This window comes from Apodemus sylvaticus, chromosome 9, assembly GCF_947179515.1.
Source record: "Apodemus sylvaticus chromosome 9, mApoSyl1.1, whole genome shotgun sequence".
NCBI classification, from domain to species: Eukaryota; Metazoa; Chordata; class Mammalia; order Rodentia; family Muridae; genus Apodemus; species Apodemus sylvaticus.
In genome coordinates, this window is record NC_067480.1 from 91,778,393 (window position 1) to 91,795,982 (window position 17,590).

The window sequence follows — 17,590 nt, forward strand, 5'->3', positions numbered from 1 at the left end:
ATTGTTCTAAACATCTGACTCCTTACAATCCATCCATACATCACCACTGCTGTGCCTTTCCTTGTGTCAAATAAATGTCCCCGAAATCATCTTGACTCATTTACTTGAGTCAGGGCTGGCATGAAAATGCAGGTCCACATCTTATACCTCAATGCCTTTTCTTTTGTAGTTTTAGGTATGCAGAAAAAATATTTAGTATAAGAAATGGCTATAATTATTTTAACGAATAACTGCATTCCCCTAGTACTTCTCAACAGAACTATGCAAAGAAAACCTGGATCCATTTTCATAAAATCAAAGATTATATAAAATTGCGTTTTAAGCAATCAAATGATACAAAATCAAGAATATAAGATTCAAATGCATTATTTTTGCATGCTTTTGGCTAAGATCAAACATAAATCCACAGGTAACAAAATTAGGAAGATTTTCCATATTTAAGTCTTGCCCAGGGGCTGGAGATATGACTCAATAGTTAAGAACACACACTGCTCTTGCAGAGGACCCAGGATCAGTTCCTAGCAGTCACCAAGGCAGCTTAAAACAGTCTGTAATTCCAGTTCCAGGTGGTCCATTTCTCTCTTCTGACCCCTGATGAGTACTGCATGTATGCATATATGTATCACTATACACATAACAGTTAAAATAAATGCACCTTAAAAGAGCCCCGTCCAAAATGGTACAACTTTCCCTTACCGGGTGTAGATTTGGAGCCAGGTTTTTGTGTAAGGCTCCGGGCTCTGATAACCTCAACCTCCAGCTGACCCTTCTTATCCTCCATCCCTATTTGGATATCGCCTGCAAGTGAAGACAAAACAAAATGTCAGCTTCTACTCAAGTCAGGGGATCAGGAAAGAAGATGGCGGAAGATTGACAGATGCGGAATTGTTTACCTCCGTGATGGGAGAGGACTGCTGATGCTAATACGCTGCTCAAATCCACTTTTCTTTCTCAGGTTACAAACCAGTTTGTTAAAGTAATTTATCTTTTCATCTGGTACTAATCCATGTTTAATTTTTATAATGTTTATTTGCTTTTGGATGCATGTTTTGAGCGCACATGTGTGCTACGTGAGTGCATGCTGTGTGTGCGCGCGCGTGTGTGTCTGTGTGCGTGCATACGTCCATCAGAGGACAACTTGCCAGGGTTTGGTTTTGTCTTCCCACCATGTGCATCTTGGGTTGAACCCAGGTCTTCAGTTTGACAGCAAGTACCTTTTATCATGGAGCCAGCGCAGTGACTCCCATGTCCATCTTTAGAGTTGTGCACACTAGTTGAAGAATTGCAAAGCACAACATTAAGGTTGTGTACTCTGTTGCAATCTTCTCGCCCTTCTGATACCTACGATATTTACTCAGCAATGACAAAGGGTAATTGTCTCAATTTCAATATTAAGCCACTGGTAATACTTTGGTCACTACTACAACAATTGCATAAATAATGCCTGCATGACAATGTATTTTTGTTGTATTGACACCACAGACCATGAAATGGACAGCACTTTTACCTATTTAAGAAGTCTTCTGTTGATGGAAATGTAGGTTATTTACATTACTGCCATTTGAGGTATAATGAACAATTTTATAAGAATTGCCAGCTGGGTGGGGATGGCACATCCACCTAATCCCAGAACTTGGCAGAGGCAGGTGACTCTCTGAGTTCAAGGACAGCCTGGTCTACATACAAAGTGAGTTCCAAGACAACCAGGGCTACACAGAGAAACCCTGTTTGGAAAAACCAAAACAAACAAAACAACCCCCCTAAAACAATAGCAAGAAAGAATTGTCAAATACCCTGTTGGTTATGTCCTGAATAATTAAGTTTTCAGATTTTAAGTATATAGATCTAACCATACAGTGAATTAGAATGATTACACATGTCACCAACTGTCCATTATAAAGGCCAAGTGTCCATTATAAAGGCTGTGCCTATGTATCCCAGCAGCAGAATGACTCCAGTTCTCACACTAACGGATATTAGTTAGAAATAGGTAGTTTTGTCACAATGGTTGTGACAGGCTGCATTTCATGGATTCTTCCAGGAAGTGGGGTTTTTGAGGTTCAAGCACATCTTGATATAAAAGCTCACATTATCATCTAGACTGAGTTGAAGAGAGACACCTGTTCTTTTTATATCTTAGAAGTACTGGTTTTAGAATTCCCTTGTCTCTTTGTATTCATGGTTTTCAAACTCATTGTGAAAGTATTTGGAACTATTTCTCCAAGGTTTTAGTGGGGGATCATAGAAAGTGATGGTGGCTACAATTCCACTTGGCAATGCCCTGACATCCATTTCCTCACACACGCTTTTTGGTAGATGACATTTTTTCACAACTCAGTAACTGCTTATCTTAAATAAAATTCCATATGTTAAATGTTTGTATAAATGATACCATTAAGCAAGTTCTTCCATTCTAGAAACATATTTTGGTGTGTGTGTGTGTGTGTGTGTGCTGTGTGAGTTCTGAGCAGTCAGATTGGGTTCTGGATGGAGCCGGATTCTCTTCAAGGGTAGTGCATACTCTTAGTCACTAAGCCCCAGACCCCTATCTAGTTTTCTATTTTGTGAATGTCATATTTAATTTACTTACTCTTGATTGGGGTTACTGTCTTATTCTATTTTGAACTGTTTCAAAGCATGCTACAAAGAAGTTCCTGAGAATATATAGCTAGATGTTGTATTGTTGAGTTACAGTATATATACATTTTCTTCTTTGCTAGATGCTACCATATTATTCCAGTCAGTGTTGTACTGGCATCAAACTTCTCCAAGTACTAAATGACACTTGAATGTAGAGACCAATGTAATGTATATGTTGTACAGCAATCAGATTAAATATGTGCTATTTCACACCAAAATTGTCTTTTTAAAAAAATTAATTACTATAAAATTTCACCAAACATGTTCTTACATGCCAATATAAATAAATTTCTTCTTGATTAATGTAGGCAATACATTCCTTTCCAGGCATTAAATCAGTCATGCACTTGTGGGAAGATGTTAATTGTGTTATCATTACTTTTTAATATTACTGTGTTTGTGTTGCTTGGGTTCATGGAGACTTTTGCAAGTATGGGTTCATGGGGAAAACTGTGATTGGGATGTTCTGTAGGATAGATGGATCTACTTAAAAAAAAACAGTTTCAGTTTAAGAAATTCACTGAATTTTAAAATGGCCTCTACCATGCATGTTCTTCCCTTGTTCTGGAACAGTACGCAGACAGACAGAGAGACAGACAGACAGAGAGATAGACACCAGCACTGTTACTTTCCCCTTCCTTCTTTTCCTATTCATTTTTTTCCATTCTACTCTGGATAAGGTTTATCTTTTAGTTATTTAATTCCCCAACCTCCAAGTTTGCTTGAATGATGCAATCTCTCAATTATTATGTTAACTGCATTTCTCAGTCCTAGAAAACTCAGGTTTATTTATTTATTTATTTTATTTTCATAACTTTCCATTCTCTTGTCTTCTCAATACTGTTCTTTTGGCTCTTTAAAAGATTTTTAGATTGCCTATGTACATCTTCATGTGTGCATGTCCTATGTGGGGTGTCTGTGAGGTGTTCTGACACCCTGGAGGTTAAAGTTATATCCACTTGATATGTTAAGAACTAAGGCCCTTTGGGAGAGCAGGGACTATTCCTAACCCTGCCATCTTTCCAATTTCCTTCAGTGTAACTATTTAATGTATGGACTCTGTTAGAGTTGGTTTCTATCTTCTGCTGCTTTTGTATTTAAAACAAACATCTCCCTTTTCCATTTTCGACTGGTTATCTGTGTTTGGTATCTGCTTTTAGAAAAAAAAGTTGTTATTGGGCTTGTCAATTGCTTTAGAAATAACTTACTTTTATTTCTATAAACTGTTGTATCCCTACAAGCTGCATGCAATCTCTGATCACTTTGAAGAATAAATTAGATGAGTCTTATTCCCTCTGCATGCAATCTCTGATCACTTTGAAGAATAAATTAGATGAGTCTTATTCCCTGCTCTAAGAGCTACCCCAGATATATCCAGCTTAGCTATGTCTTCAAAATAGATATAGACCATATAATCTGGACCCTGAACAAGTGCTGGTAACCAGGATGACTCACATTCTTAACCTCCAATTCGTGTAAGAAAATTAATTCCTCCAGTGGAAGAGGAGGCCCCTACCCTTTCTAGGAATATGGTTTTCAGGGGGACAGCTAGCTATGGATTTGATGTGAATCCCACCTCATCTGTGCTGACGTCACACAGCCACACTTCTTGCAAGCATTTATTTTTGATGTTGTTCTTTAAGCTTGTCTTGTGAATCACAACAAACAGCTGCGTCGTGATCCTTCAATGTCATCCTTACTTTATGTGTGAGAACAGTAATACCTTTTCTCATTTTGTAATACTACTATGCAATGTTAAATGACCTTGTTAACCATAAACTGCAGAAAATAATCCTTACCCATGGCTGGGGTGGCAAGGGTCTGGCGGCCGACAAGCTGGGCTGGCCCCAATCCATCAAGAAAATCACTGAACTGACTGTCCGGTCCGACTCGAACTCCAGGAAATATTAAGCTACAGCAAACACAGAAGAGCAAAACCAAATTAGACTTCTCGCTAGTTTCTTTTTACGTAGTCCTGATCAGCAGACATACACCCCAGTGGGCAGTTGTTTCACTGTTTTTTCATGTTACCTATGAGGCGAGCATATGAAGCTCGATGCTTCATTTAATAGAGGAAGGAGTTTTATTATCAGAATCCATCTAGAAGAGAGAAAAGTAATATGATTTCCTGAAAACTGGCCTATCATATTACATGGTCTGCAATGGGTGAACTGATATGCAAGCTCTTCAGAGATTTCTTTTTTTATCACATAGTTGATTCTTATTATTAAGTCTTTCCTGTTATTATTAAATAGTATAATGATCCATGGGCATTAGCCCACCCTATTAGGCAGATTTTCTGCAGACCAGTGAAAATGTATTCTCTTGTAGTAAAGCTATGAAACAAATAAGTGATTTCTTAATTCCTAATAATCATTCTATAGAATTCCTAAATTTATACTAGTAGTTTTGAGCCCTCTGTAGAAAGGACTGGAAAAAGGGCTCTGTGAGCCTTCACGTGTCATGGGCTAATTATACTAGGATAGAGAACAGGTTTGGATCAAATTTATGATCAGGGAAAACATTCCTTCTAGGCTGGCTGTAAAACCATTATCTGATAACTAAAGGTCATAAACTGGGATTGGACAATCCAGTGCAAAGATAAAAGATACAATATTGACTGGATTTTTCTATACAAAACTTCAATACTAATGAGACACAAAGCTGATGATTTGCCTCTTGACAAAACTGTGCTAATTTATGACATAAGAATTATTGTTTTAAACTCTTAATGAGCCTGTGGAACTAGCAGCAGAAAAAGAATGTTTAATTAGACAACTAGTCTCAAAGGAAACACATGTAAACATCTCTGTTGCAACTTCTTATTCAGTTTATGATTTGAATTTATGTTTTAAACTTGTGAACTTTTGAAAAAGAAGTTGCTTGGAATACCATGTGATCATGCATCCTGAAGAGATGTAAGAATTAAGTATGGCAACAGGAAGTAGTTTCACTTTCTCTCTCTCTCTCTCTCTCTCTCTCTCTCTCTCTCTCTCTCTCTCTCACACACACACACACACACACACAAATAAAGATTCAACTCTCTTTTCAGAATGAGTGCTTCTTTCCACAAGCATAACTTCCTCTAGCTGACAAGGAGTTAATGAACTCCCAGGCTTGCAGGCCACCGATTGACCAGCAGGTGGGAAGAACAACTTAATCCCCTGTTGTTAAACCTCGGGTGTTAATCTCCAAAACCAGAGGAGGGTTTTCAACCACTGAATAAGCAAGAAAGTATTTAGTTTTTCAGAAGCTATCAGCTTCTAGCATCCAACACAGTTAGGGAGTTAAGTTTTCCTAAAAGGTCTGAGACCTTGGCTTTTTGTCCTTGGTCCACTGCATTCCCCTGACCAGAGCAGGCAGGCTTCCAGCAGTTGTAATCTTACTTTAAGACCTGAGGCTCCATTCAGGAAGACTCTGTTACAGTTCATAATATGCTACCTTTTCTAGATATTTTTAGGTTAATCTCATTAACTTCACATGTTTAGTCATGAACGTTTTAAACAGCTGCTAGTATATTTAATAGATATTATAGGACAGTACAATCTCTTATAGTGAATACATTTAAGGTCTTCAAGCTTGAAAATTTGTATTTATTATTACTAGGGTGTGTGTATGATGTAATATATATATATATGATGCAGTGTGTGTGTGTGTGTGTGTGTGTGTTATGTGGGTTCCAGGCATCCTTAGGCACAGCCTTTACCTAGGAAGCTATTTTGCAAATCCTAATTTATTCAGATTTAAGGTGGTTGGATAATTATGAAAAACTCATAAGTGTTTCATCTCTTCTAACCCACTAAGCAAACATAGTGGTTACTCAGAAGTATTTCCCTTGGAAGAATCCAGTTTTAACCCCCCAAATCTTAAAAATAGAAAAAAAAAGCAGATTTTGTTAAGTAACTGCACAAACTAGTAAAAGTTCTCACAAACAAAAAAATGTATTCATACTTTCAGAATTAATCAATTTTAGAACTAAAAAACTTTAATTAGAAAAAGCAGCTAACTCTTGCTGTTGAATTAGGGAAGGCTGAATGAAGCTGAGGGTGACCCTGTAGGAGGACCAGCAGTCTCAATTAATCTGGACCCCCGGAACTCTCAAACACTGTATCACCAAACAGGCAGCATATACCAGCTGATATGAGGCCCCCCAACATACATATAGCAGAGAACTGCTGGGTCTGTGTTCATTCAGAGATGATGCACCCAACCCTCAAGAGACTGGAGGACCCAGGGAGTTTAGAGGTCAGGTGAGGTGAGGGGGTAGGGACATCCATGTGGAGATGGGGGAGGGGAGGAGGAGGAACAGTGGGAAGGTGGACAGGGGTTGGTGGGGTGGGAATAAAATATGGAGTGTATGAAAATAATTAATTTTAAAAAAACTAAAAAAAAAGAAAAGAAAAATGAGGTAGACAGAGTCTTTTCTCCATGCTAAGGTAAAAATGAATTAGTGGTATTTTAAAAACAGGAAAATGTAAGTTGCCCATGTGTAAAAATGTGTCAGAACAACATCGTACAGCTCAGAATAGTTTGGAGAGAAACTGGGAAATCAGAAATCAGTTTCTCGCTTCTAAATTTTCATTCAGGAGCTTCTGGTGGCAGAGCCGGGCCGTATGTTTCCTATATGAAAGAATTCTTTAAATGTGGCATTTCTATACTGTCTGTTCAGTGAAGGACCTCGGTTCATTCCTGTGACAGATTTGAACAGGTGCAGGGATAAGTCTGCAGGTGTTCCTGGATGTCAGGTTGGTTTGAAACAGGGGCGGGCAGAAACTTCTGGGTGCATGAGTCAGTGACTCAGAATTAGTCTTTTGACCAGCCCATAGTTAAAGGCCACATGCAACAGGACTGTCACATCAGTCACGTCACTTACTTTCCTTCTGAGCTGTAACTGTTGATGCTGCCGTCTGTGGACTCCCGGCTTGGCTGTCTCACCATCTTCCGCATTTCAGCCGCCATGCCTGTTTCTGTACTCCGCTGGATGGTGCTCTTCAACTTCTTGTGGCCGGACTCTGATGGGGGAGATTGGAAACAAGGACCAAGTTTTTATTTACCCAGTTTTTTCTTTTTCTTTCTTCCTCCTGAATAGCCATTGGCTCTGCAAAAGCAATAGTTACTTTTCGTTCGCATTAAATGTTTAATACTAGCAGCTATGGCTGAAGAGGATGTGATTAATTGTCTGCCCAAAGAGCACTTTGGTCTAGAGGTTAGCAGAGGTATGACAGACCGTGGCTCCAGGGAACAAAAGTAGTACTGTATGACAACTTCATTGAAAAGCTAGATCTGGCACTAGATTGTTAAGGCGGAAAATAATACCGAGTAAGTTAACGGGTTCCTAATCTGAAACAGTCCAACTGTGCCGAAGCAGACCTACAGGAATGGTCCATCTTCTCCAGAAATTAGGAGAATCCTCAAAATGAAAATCCATGTATCACCAACCTTCATATAAAGAAGCAGTAATTCTTTAGTTTCTTTGACGGCTTTTACAACACCTTGATTTACGCTATCTAGTCTGGGAGAGTATAGGGGTTACTTAGGTAGGACAGGTGAAAATTACCCATTCTGAGGAAGCATGACTCTCTCCAGCCTTCTGATTCAGCCACATGACCTGCTTGGCATTTGGGGGAAGTGGGTATCCATCTGTACAGTACACTAGCTCAGTATTTTAATTTCATTGTTTTTCTAAGATAGAGTCTTTCTATGTAGCTCATGTTGGTTTGGTCCTTTCTATGTAGCCAAGGCCAGCTCTGAGCTCCTGACCTCCTGGCCTTGGCCACCACATGCAGAAATTATAGATATGCACCTGTAGTTTGGCACATAATAAAATAAAATAAGTATGGGATCATTTCCGTTGTTTATAAACTCTAAACATCTAAAACGTTGGCTTGATTATACCTAGGATCAACGCCAACAGGTAAGATAAGCTAATAAGCATTTTTCCATAGATGTGCTCCATATGCATTTCTCTTTTATGTTTATTTTGTGTTGCATGCTTTAATACACATTTGAGATATATAAATGTTTTCTGTATATAAAATGTGCACCCATCCATAAAATTTTCATTCCCCATTATCTTTCACAAATGCAGGCATCTAAGTACACTTCTAAATATGTCATATCAAAGGTGTCATCTTCCCCTCTCATTTGGTCACTGGATCTCTTCTTTAAGTTGTATAATCAAAGATATATGTAACTAAAAGATATAATATATGTAACTAAAGCCAATGCATGTGTATTATAAAGTGTTCAGGCACTATAGACATAGCAAACACTGAAGACAGTCTTTATCTCCGTGTCCTACTTTGTTACTCTTCATTGCTAATGCTATGCCTGCCATGAAACATCTATCTACTTGTAGCTAAATCAATATTCAGGACCTCAGGGGACGCATGAGTGTTGTTCAGTGCCATCCCTATAAATACTGTATGCATCGATGAACAGTGAAAACATAGAACCAGAAGATCTCTATTACACTCAACAATGGGACATTATACACTCTAGTAAACAATTTCCTCATTATATTTAATATAACATACAAAAGTTGGCATTCTTCCACTAGACGGCAATGACAATTCAAACTAAACCAAGTCTTCAATTATGGAAGTTCCAATTATGACAGGGAACTTTTGGCCGAATAAATTCCTAGAGACTGAAATGCTAGTGATCTTTGTGATTTCTAAACTGCCCTTTAAAAAATAATGTGGATATTATACTGCTACCAATTCTCATAGAGATGTCCCAATTTCCCACCAGGGACTCAGGAGTTCTTTTGCTATTCTTTTCTTTTCTTTTCTTTCTTTCTTTTTCTTTTTTTAGGTCTCTTGTCTTTCTCCTGTGACTTGATATTGTAGAACAGAAGGCAGGAACTCATTCATGCCACTGAAAATGCTGCTGGTATTTATTCATTTATATACTAAGCTTGCTTCTTTGATATACTTCATTTAGACAATCAGTGTGTTGCTAGAGAATCTTTTATTCATGAGAACATGCTGGGTAGACCTACTTCAGAAACAGGAGAAAGCCATAGATATACAAGTTGAATGTTCTAATCTAAAAATTCTAAATCAGAACTACCTCAAAAGTCCCATGATGTCATGAGCAAAACACTCCTCTTGTAATCAAAATATAGGTGGACTAAAAGGGCTTCTAGGATAGGGAAAATAAGTTTTTGAAGGATGTGAACCCTGGCAATGCTAACCACACTCCAGAAGACAGCCTACCTCATGAACATATTGATCAGTACTAAGAAGAGTCAGTGGGGTATAAAAAAAATGAAAATGTGAAGTTGGAGAGAAGAGAGAATGAGGTAAGAGAGGAGTATGAGGTAAATACGATCATGTATGCATGGATGAACAATGAAACTTTTTAAAAGTATTATATTAAAATTTCCAGGCTATTGGTATAATGCATATGAAACATATATAAGCAATCATGTTCTGACTTGAGTCCCATCCCTAAGATCTTACTCTGTCTATGTAAACAGCAAAACGAGTATAAACAGTAAACAGCAAAAAGGTATAAAACAGTATAAAAACCACTAAACATTTCTGTACCCAAGCACTTTATGTAAATGATGTTTGCTCTGTACTATCAAGCATTTAGACAAGTAGAGTTATGGGGCTGGTTTACAAAGGGCTTTCGAGGCAGTAGGGCCAGGGTGGAGTATCAGTTCATAATGGAAACAGTACCAGAGGGTAGAGGGTAGACTGTAAATGGTGAGGGTCTCCTGGGAGCTGAAGGAGAAACCATTAAGAGGACCAGTAGTGAGAAGCCTTGGGTTAGCATGGTTTCCATTTGCCTTCATCCATCCTTCCATTCAGTAACTGCTTATAAAGAACTTTGTATGGTCATACTCAATTCTAGGTGCCAGAGACATATTAAAGAAATAGATGTTCTGCTACCATGAAGATTACATTACACTTTGTGTACACAATAGAGTACTGTCAGCCCTGGGTGCTATGCATCAAACACCGGGCAGAGCAAGTGATGGGCAGAGCAGCACAGTTTAACTGAAAAGCCAAGAAGGAAGTGTTCTGTCCAGTAGAGTGGGTCCTGGCAGGGAGGAGGAGCACACTGGTCGTTGTTGGGACAGAGGTGGTTTTCCTTACAGTAGCTCACAGGTCCTTCAGTTTCTCTTCAGGTTCTCTTATGATACTGAGACTCTGTCAGAAGTCATCTAGGGAAATGCTGTGGCAAGCCAGTTTGCTGGACATGGCCCACCGTTTCTCATGGCTGTGATGAATTCATCCTGGAGAGGCACAGCTACAGAATCGTCATCCCAGGATTGCTTCTTGGGGCTGATATGCCTTTCCTGCCACTATCACATAGCCTAATGACACCTGAGCATCGATTGGCCTACCCCGCTGGGGTGCAGATCAACATGAAGACAAACTTTCATGAATTAATGCTGTTTGGATGCATTAATGACGTCATGGAATTCCTGGTTTGATTCAAATAACTTTAGGAAGAAAATTTAAGGAGATAGCTTTAGTTGTTTTGCCAGAAAGAGAGATGTTCTAAAGTTAAAATCAGGAACAGAATGGGCCCCCTCCTCAAAGAATAGCAAGTCAAGGCAGCATAATAAGGAATACGATGAACTTTCATAAACTACACTAAAAAGAGAAATAGGCTTGGGGCAGATTTGTGATCAAGAAAAATCTTTCATTCTAGGTCAGGTCCAAGGATGAGGCCACGGGTGTGCACTGTGATAAAGTGAGGCCATGGGAAACTGTTGTTGCTTTGAACTTATAATGAGCTTATAGAATAAAGCACTGCTTTGTGCTTGCCATACACATCCTTCTATGACTCTCCTTCTGTGTAACATTTTATCTAGAAAGTAATTTTATAAAGGACTTTTGTCTATGAAGGTATAAACAAGCAGAGGGAATAAATATTTGTTGGGGCTCTGTCCATCCACCAAATATATATGTCTGCCTTCCTTCCTTCCTTCCTTCCTTCCTTCCTTCCTTCCTTCCTTCCTTCCTTCCTTCCTTTCTTTCCCTCTGTTGGTGAAATTGCCAAAAGTCATCCTCCAGAATAGTAAGAGAGAGTTATACTGCCAGAGGCCATCACTCCTTGGGTTCTTCTGATGCAGTGTCTCTCCTCAGTATCTGACCTTGTAGGGCTCAGCCCTGGCAAGATCTCAGGAATTCATGGATATCTAGTTGTCCAGGTTACTGAGTTGTTGAATACCTAAACCTGATTTTTAAAAAAATCTCCTAAACATGGATTTAAACTATTTAAACATAGGTTTAAATATTTAACCTTTGTTACACAAGTGCTTAATGACTATAAAGAAAAATTTAGAAACAAATAACCTTTATTCAGTGTGCTTTCACTGACAAATACTTTATGCAAGTATCTCACCTAACTGCAGATGTCAGAGGAAGATGTTAGATTATCTGGAACTGGATTTGTAGGCTATTTTAAAGACATAGATATTAGGAACTCAACTTGAGTTTTCTAGAAGACAAGTGTGAATTCCTAACTCATACGCTAATTCTAATTTGTTTCTACTTTTAAAGTGACATGTTATTTTTTTTTCTAAAAGCAAAATATATCTAAAGAGTATTTGATATATCTAAAGAGTATTTGGTATATCCAAAGAGTATTTCTAGAACAGTTTTAAACTCAATAGTTTTTAGATTGTATATGAGAATCAGAACATGGAATAAAAACAAAACAAAACAAAAAAAAAACAGATTTGAGAAATTATTTAAACTTTTATATTCACCCAGTCCTGTAAACTTTAACAGCACTTTTTATAATTTTCAAACTTTGTTTATTTCTTTAGATGGGAGCTGGCCAAAGAACTGATACCCACCCGTTGATCTATTTATATTAATAAATATCCCTGAAAGGTATGCTGTTGGACTGAGCCATAGAAAGGCCTCGTAGAAGCTTAATAAATAGTTCCAGTTTTGAATCTGCCTTTCTTGCACTCATAAGGCTTTAATATTGATTTAGCATCTAAAAGTTGGGGGACTATTGCCTTACGTGTGTGGAGGCTATAAATTCATCGAAAGGTAACCCATGCAACAACATTAGTTTAGACTTACTCAAGGCCCAATCTCTTGTAGATGCTGGTGACTTGGCAGTGAACCCTGGCCCTACCAGGGAGTACATTCTAGAAGTCAGCTTGTTCAAATCTTGATTTAATAGCAAATGTATGGTTAGAAGCCTAGGTTTTGAAATTTCAATATTGTGATCATTCCATCATTCTTTAGGAAAATGTGAAGTCTGGTTTAACATAATTAGCAAGTAGAAAATAGTTTTCCCACAGATATTTTTATTCTTACATTCATATATGTGTTTACAAGTATATTTGTGAAACATTTAAAATCTCAATCTACGTGGTCACAAATGTATTACAATTATCTGTATTTATAACATCAACATATTACATTTTTTATAAGTATAGTATAATTAGATATGAATCATTATTAAATATTAGTTGACAATATCACTATTTTCACTTTTATAATCTAATGAAGAATTATTCACCTTACAAAAGCATGCAATCAACTTACCAAATTATCAAATTATGCCATAAAAACTTTTATTTGAAAATGCTGCCTTAAGTATTTTATAATTATAAAGGTTAAAAAGTAGTGCATTTTCATATAAATCATTAACTCATGGAAAATTAGCAAAATCTGTAATGCTACACGCAACATTTTACTCATGCTGCTGAAAAGCAGAAATTCTCTCAAGGTTAGAAAAGATGTCATATTTGCATGAAAACTCTTTGTATATTTGGAGATATTGCTATATAAACACTTATTGGCTTATTGATTGCTCCATCATATACTGTTTAAACATCCAGAAGCTATAATATGTCAAGCATCACTGTGATGTGACAATACAACAGTGACAGGTTAAGTTAAGGACAAGGTAAAATATTCCTTACATATGAATTATCACCGTAAGGAACAGGCTAGGACTGGAGACATGCAGACAAAAAGGATACGCTATAACAACATATAGATATACTTCAAGTCTATGCGGCTAAATCACTCAGGCAGGAACCATAAGGAGGGATAAATGGAAGGATTTGGAAGGAGGAACATGGAGGAATGGAGCAGTTAAATTGCAATTTCAAAAATAAACAAAACAAAGTAAAAAGAGTAGTTCAGGCATGGTCGTGTGTGCCTTAATCCCAGCATCCTGGAAGCAGGAGAATCAGGTGTTTATCCTTGGCTACACAATAAGCTCAAGGCCAACCCTGGACTTTGCGAGATCCCTTCTACAACAACAAAACCAAGCAACAACAGCAAAATAAAAATAGAGTAAACAGGCTGGTGTCTCTGTCCTATTGTTTGTTGTAGAAGAAGGTCAAGGCAGTTAAGCAGGCTCAGGGCAGCACTCTACTGGAGTCTGTGGGCACATGCAAGAGTGCAGAAATCAGGATAATATGTGTAGTAATCAAGAAGTAATGTGTTTCTGTGTGTGTGTGTGTGTGTGTGCGCGCGCGTGCGAGTGCGCGTGTGTGTGTGTGTGTGTGTGTGTGTGAGAAAGAGAGAGAGAGAGAGAGAGAGAGAGAGAGAGAGAGAGAGAGAGAGAGAGAGAGAGATGGGTTTAATAAAAATAATTTTAAAGGCGGAAAGGAGTTGGGAGGGAGGAAAGAGAAGGAGAAATTACGTAATTATCTAAAAAATAAAATGCAGAACAGCAAGAGAATTTTGATTATTACTCAGAATTTCCGTAAGAAAGACAGAGCCATCCTAACAGAGCATGGGCCACATCAGAGAGGTCATGAGGAGGAGATCCTGAGAGGTGGAGAGGTGGGAGAGGTGTAGAGTTAGGAGCTTGATAAGAGATGCGCCCACACGGACAGCTCCTCAGGGGACCCGAAAAATTTATGTTGTGGTTGAAAGGTGACGTTTTGAGAGCCACCTTGTGCTAGAAGAGGTTTATTGTTTAGCCTTGTGTGATAGTGGAGTTTTTTCTATTTAAGAGGTGGGGAAGACATTACCAGACATGGAGTATTAGTTAGAGAGGTTTGAAAGGAGATCTGAGAGATCATGCTCAGAGTAGTAGCTAATGCAAAAAGGATTAGTGAATTCCGTCCATGAACTGGGAAAAATGAGAAAAAGAACAGGCACAACTGATTGAGTAACTTGGGACCATAACAATCCATGCAGTATTGTCTATTAGCTGACAAAGTGTAGAGTTGCTGTATCCATCAGGAGAGACTGAAATTATAATGCAGAGGGATGGGGAGGCAGGAGAAGGTGGCAAAATGTGAGGCTTGTGCAATATCACTTCATGAGCAGGTCATCTGGCTCAATCACAAGGTGATTCCGTTTGTCTCAGCTCCTCGTGAGTTGGATGTTTCTAATATAGACTTAAGGCCAGGAAGGGTATCGTTGGCTGCTCGAAGAGCAGCAGATGTACCTCCCAATTGTAAAAGCTGACAGTCTTGGACTTAATGAAAGACAGTAGTTTGGCATGTCGGGGAGGGTCTCCCTATTTAAACTGTGTGGCTAGTGAAAGCGAATCAGTGAATTGTTACATTTATATTCCAGGACAAAGAGCTGCATGTTTGAGGGTCAACTATAACTCATTTGAGGGAATTATTTCCTGAAAGACCAGAGTTGAGCATGGTGGTGAGGAAGGATGCCAAAGTGTGAAGTCAGAACAGGAAAGCCAATGAGTGATCAATCAGATCGCTCTCTCATGGGACAGGGCATGGCCACATGTCACTATCAGGTCTGTTTATCACACCTCAACGTCTCCACCTTCTCAATATCAGCATGGTCCACACTTAACTGTGTGTACTTTGTATTCGACATAATGTGACACAGTACACTGTCATAGCAATAGTCACCAAGTGTCACCACACTTACTAGTGGTGCCTACAGGCAGCTCACAGGCTCTTTTCTAAATTATTTTTTTCAGTTTATTAGCTTATATGTATGACTCTCTAAATGTGTTCTATCTACTACCTGCCTGACCATTGTCTGCAGAGGTCAGAATAAGGCAACATATCCCTTGGAACTGGCGTTACATGCAGCTATGAGCCCTCATCTGGGCAAGCCCAAGTCCTGCGGAAGAACAGACAATATTCATAACCACTGAGTTATGTCTCTAGACTCTCATGGGCTCTCTTATGTCTTGCTTCCCTCATATATAGCAGAGGGTGAGAATATATGCCAGACTCTAGAAACACAAACAGCATATGTTTTATTTCATGTGCAGACTTGATTTTTGAACATTTTTATAAAAACATATATATCCATGTCATATATATATATATATATATATACATATAAGCATAATATACATATATAAGACATGGAATTAGAAGGACACTATTTGGTAGGGGAGAAAGGAAAAAGCAGAAGGAGACAGGGATGATAGAGTAGTGGGTTTTGAAAATGAATAAAGTACAATAATTCACAGTGTAACAATGCCATAACAAAATTAATTATTTCATGCTAACTAAACATTAATTTAAAAGGGGAAATAATAGTAGTTCACATAATTGTGCTGTGTGTATGTATGTATGTATGCATATGTGTGTGTGTGTGTGTGTGTGTGTGTGAGCGCTTTCGTGCTTGTGTGTGTGTTTATATGTTGTGCCTTGTTCATGACTCCCAAAATATCAAGCAGGAGCTGACTTTGGTGTAATCACATCAGGGTCTTTTTATTCAAGCTTGAGCCTGGGTCTACTTACCGCCAACCCTGATATAGCAGGATGGTTTGGTGCAGAAGTCCCAAACTTTCATTGGCAAAAGGTTTTATAGGAAATGGGAACAAGTGAGGTGTTGTCCATCCTGGGAAGCATCTAATTGAATGGCTGCTGTAAACTGACACAGACTGTGAACAATCACAAACGGTCTGAAAGTCCATCTGAAACCATCAGACTAATCTTTGCTTGACTGTTGCTGGAGGTAGCTATGGAGTAACCCTGGGGTGTGGGCCAAGGACAGCCCTGGGGTCCTTCCTGGTACTTGGGTGCAGCTTGGGTTCAGCTTCAGGCAAAGTTCTCAGGCTTCTTTTCTTTTAAGATGGAGTCCAGTCTCAAAATGGAGCAGGTTTGGCCTCTCATACACTTGTACACACGTGCAAGAGGGGCCGGAGATCATTAGGTATCTTCTATTGCTCTCCACCATTGCTCTTCACCTTAAATTCTGAGACGGTTTCTCAACGAATCCGGAGCTCTACACTTGGCTAGACAGGTTGGCCAGCAAGCCTGTAGGATGCTATATCCCCATTCCTCTTTCCCCAGAGCACGAACTACCATTGATCCCCTTTACATTGATGGTAGCTATCCTCATGCTTGTGAGGCAAGACTAGTTGATCAACTGAGCCACTGCCTGGCCATTCTTATAATAATTTTAAATACTAATGGTGATAATCCATATAAGTTAATTCACACAAAAGAGAGGAGGAGATGAAGAGGGGAGAGGAGCAGTACAGAAGGGAGGGAGGAAAGGAGGGATAGAGAAGAAAGGAAGAGAGAAGGGCAAGGGGAAGAACTGAGAGCTAGAAACAGATTCAACAGGTGTTTGTCAATGGCAAATGCTCCCCACGTCCTGCTGGCCAAGTAGCTGGAAACTACTTAGATGATCTGCCCTAAAAGTGCCACGATATTATTTAGTATTTAAACAAATAAACAAAAATATTGCTCTTGAGTCATGCCAAGGTTTATTTAAAGCTACATTCTATCCTACGGTAGATAAGCACCACTTGTAAAAATTTCATACTTCTGAGGCTTATTTTGGAAAGTTGGCTTTTTCTGACTTTTCCAGCCTACCCATCTACCTAGTGATTCTCCAGATTATTTCAACAAACTACGCAGTCTACTATCTTCTATCTATTCACTTCCCACAGAGATCTATCATGAAATCAATACAGTAGTGAAATGGATCCAAATAAAATGATTTCAAATACTCTTACAAGAGAGAGGAAATATTACAATGTAGAGATGATATTTTCCTTCAAA

At 38.6% G+C, this 17,590-nt stretch overlaps 1 protein-coding gene across 1 annotated transcript in view; it reads right to left on the bottom strand.

Moving 5' to 3' along the window:
• Window positions 1-17,590, bottom strand: part of LOC127691971 (regulating synaptic membrane exocytosis protein 1-like) — a 198,773-nt gene that overhangs the window by 6,057 nt on the left and 175,126 nt on the right. Inside the window, exons 23-25 of the mRNA XM_052191865.1 lie at window positions 7,514-7,652; window positions 4,440-4,552; window positions 697-798 (exon numbers count right to left, since the gene is read on the bottom strand). Coding sequence (XP_052047825.1) covers window positions 697-798; window positions 4,440-4,552; window positions 7,514-7,652 — 354 coding nt within the window. The remainder of the gene's footprint in view (window positions 1-696; window positions 799-4,439; window positions 4,553-7,513; window positions 7,653-17,590) is intronic.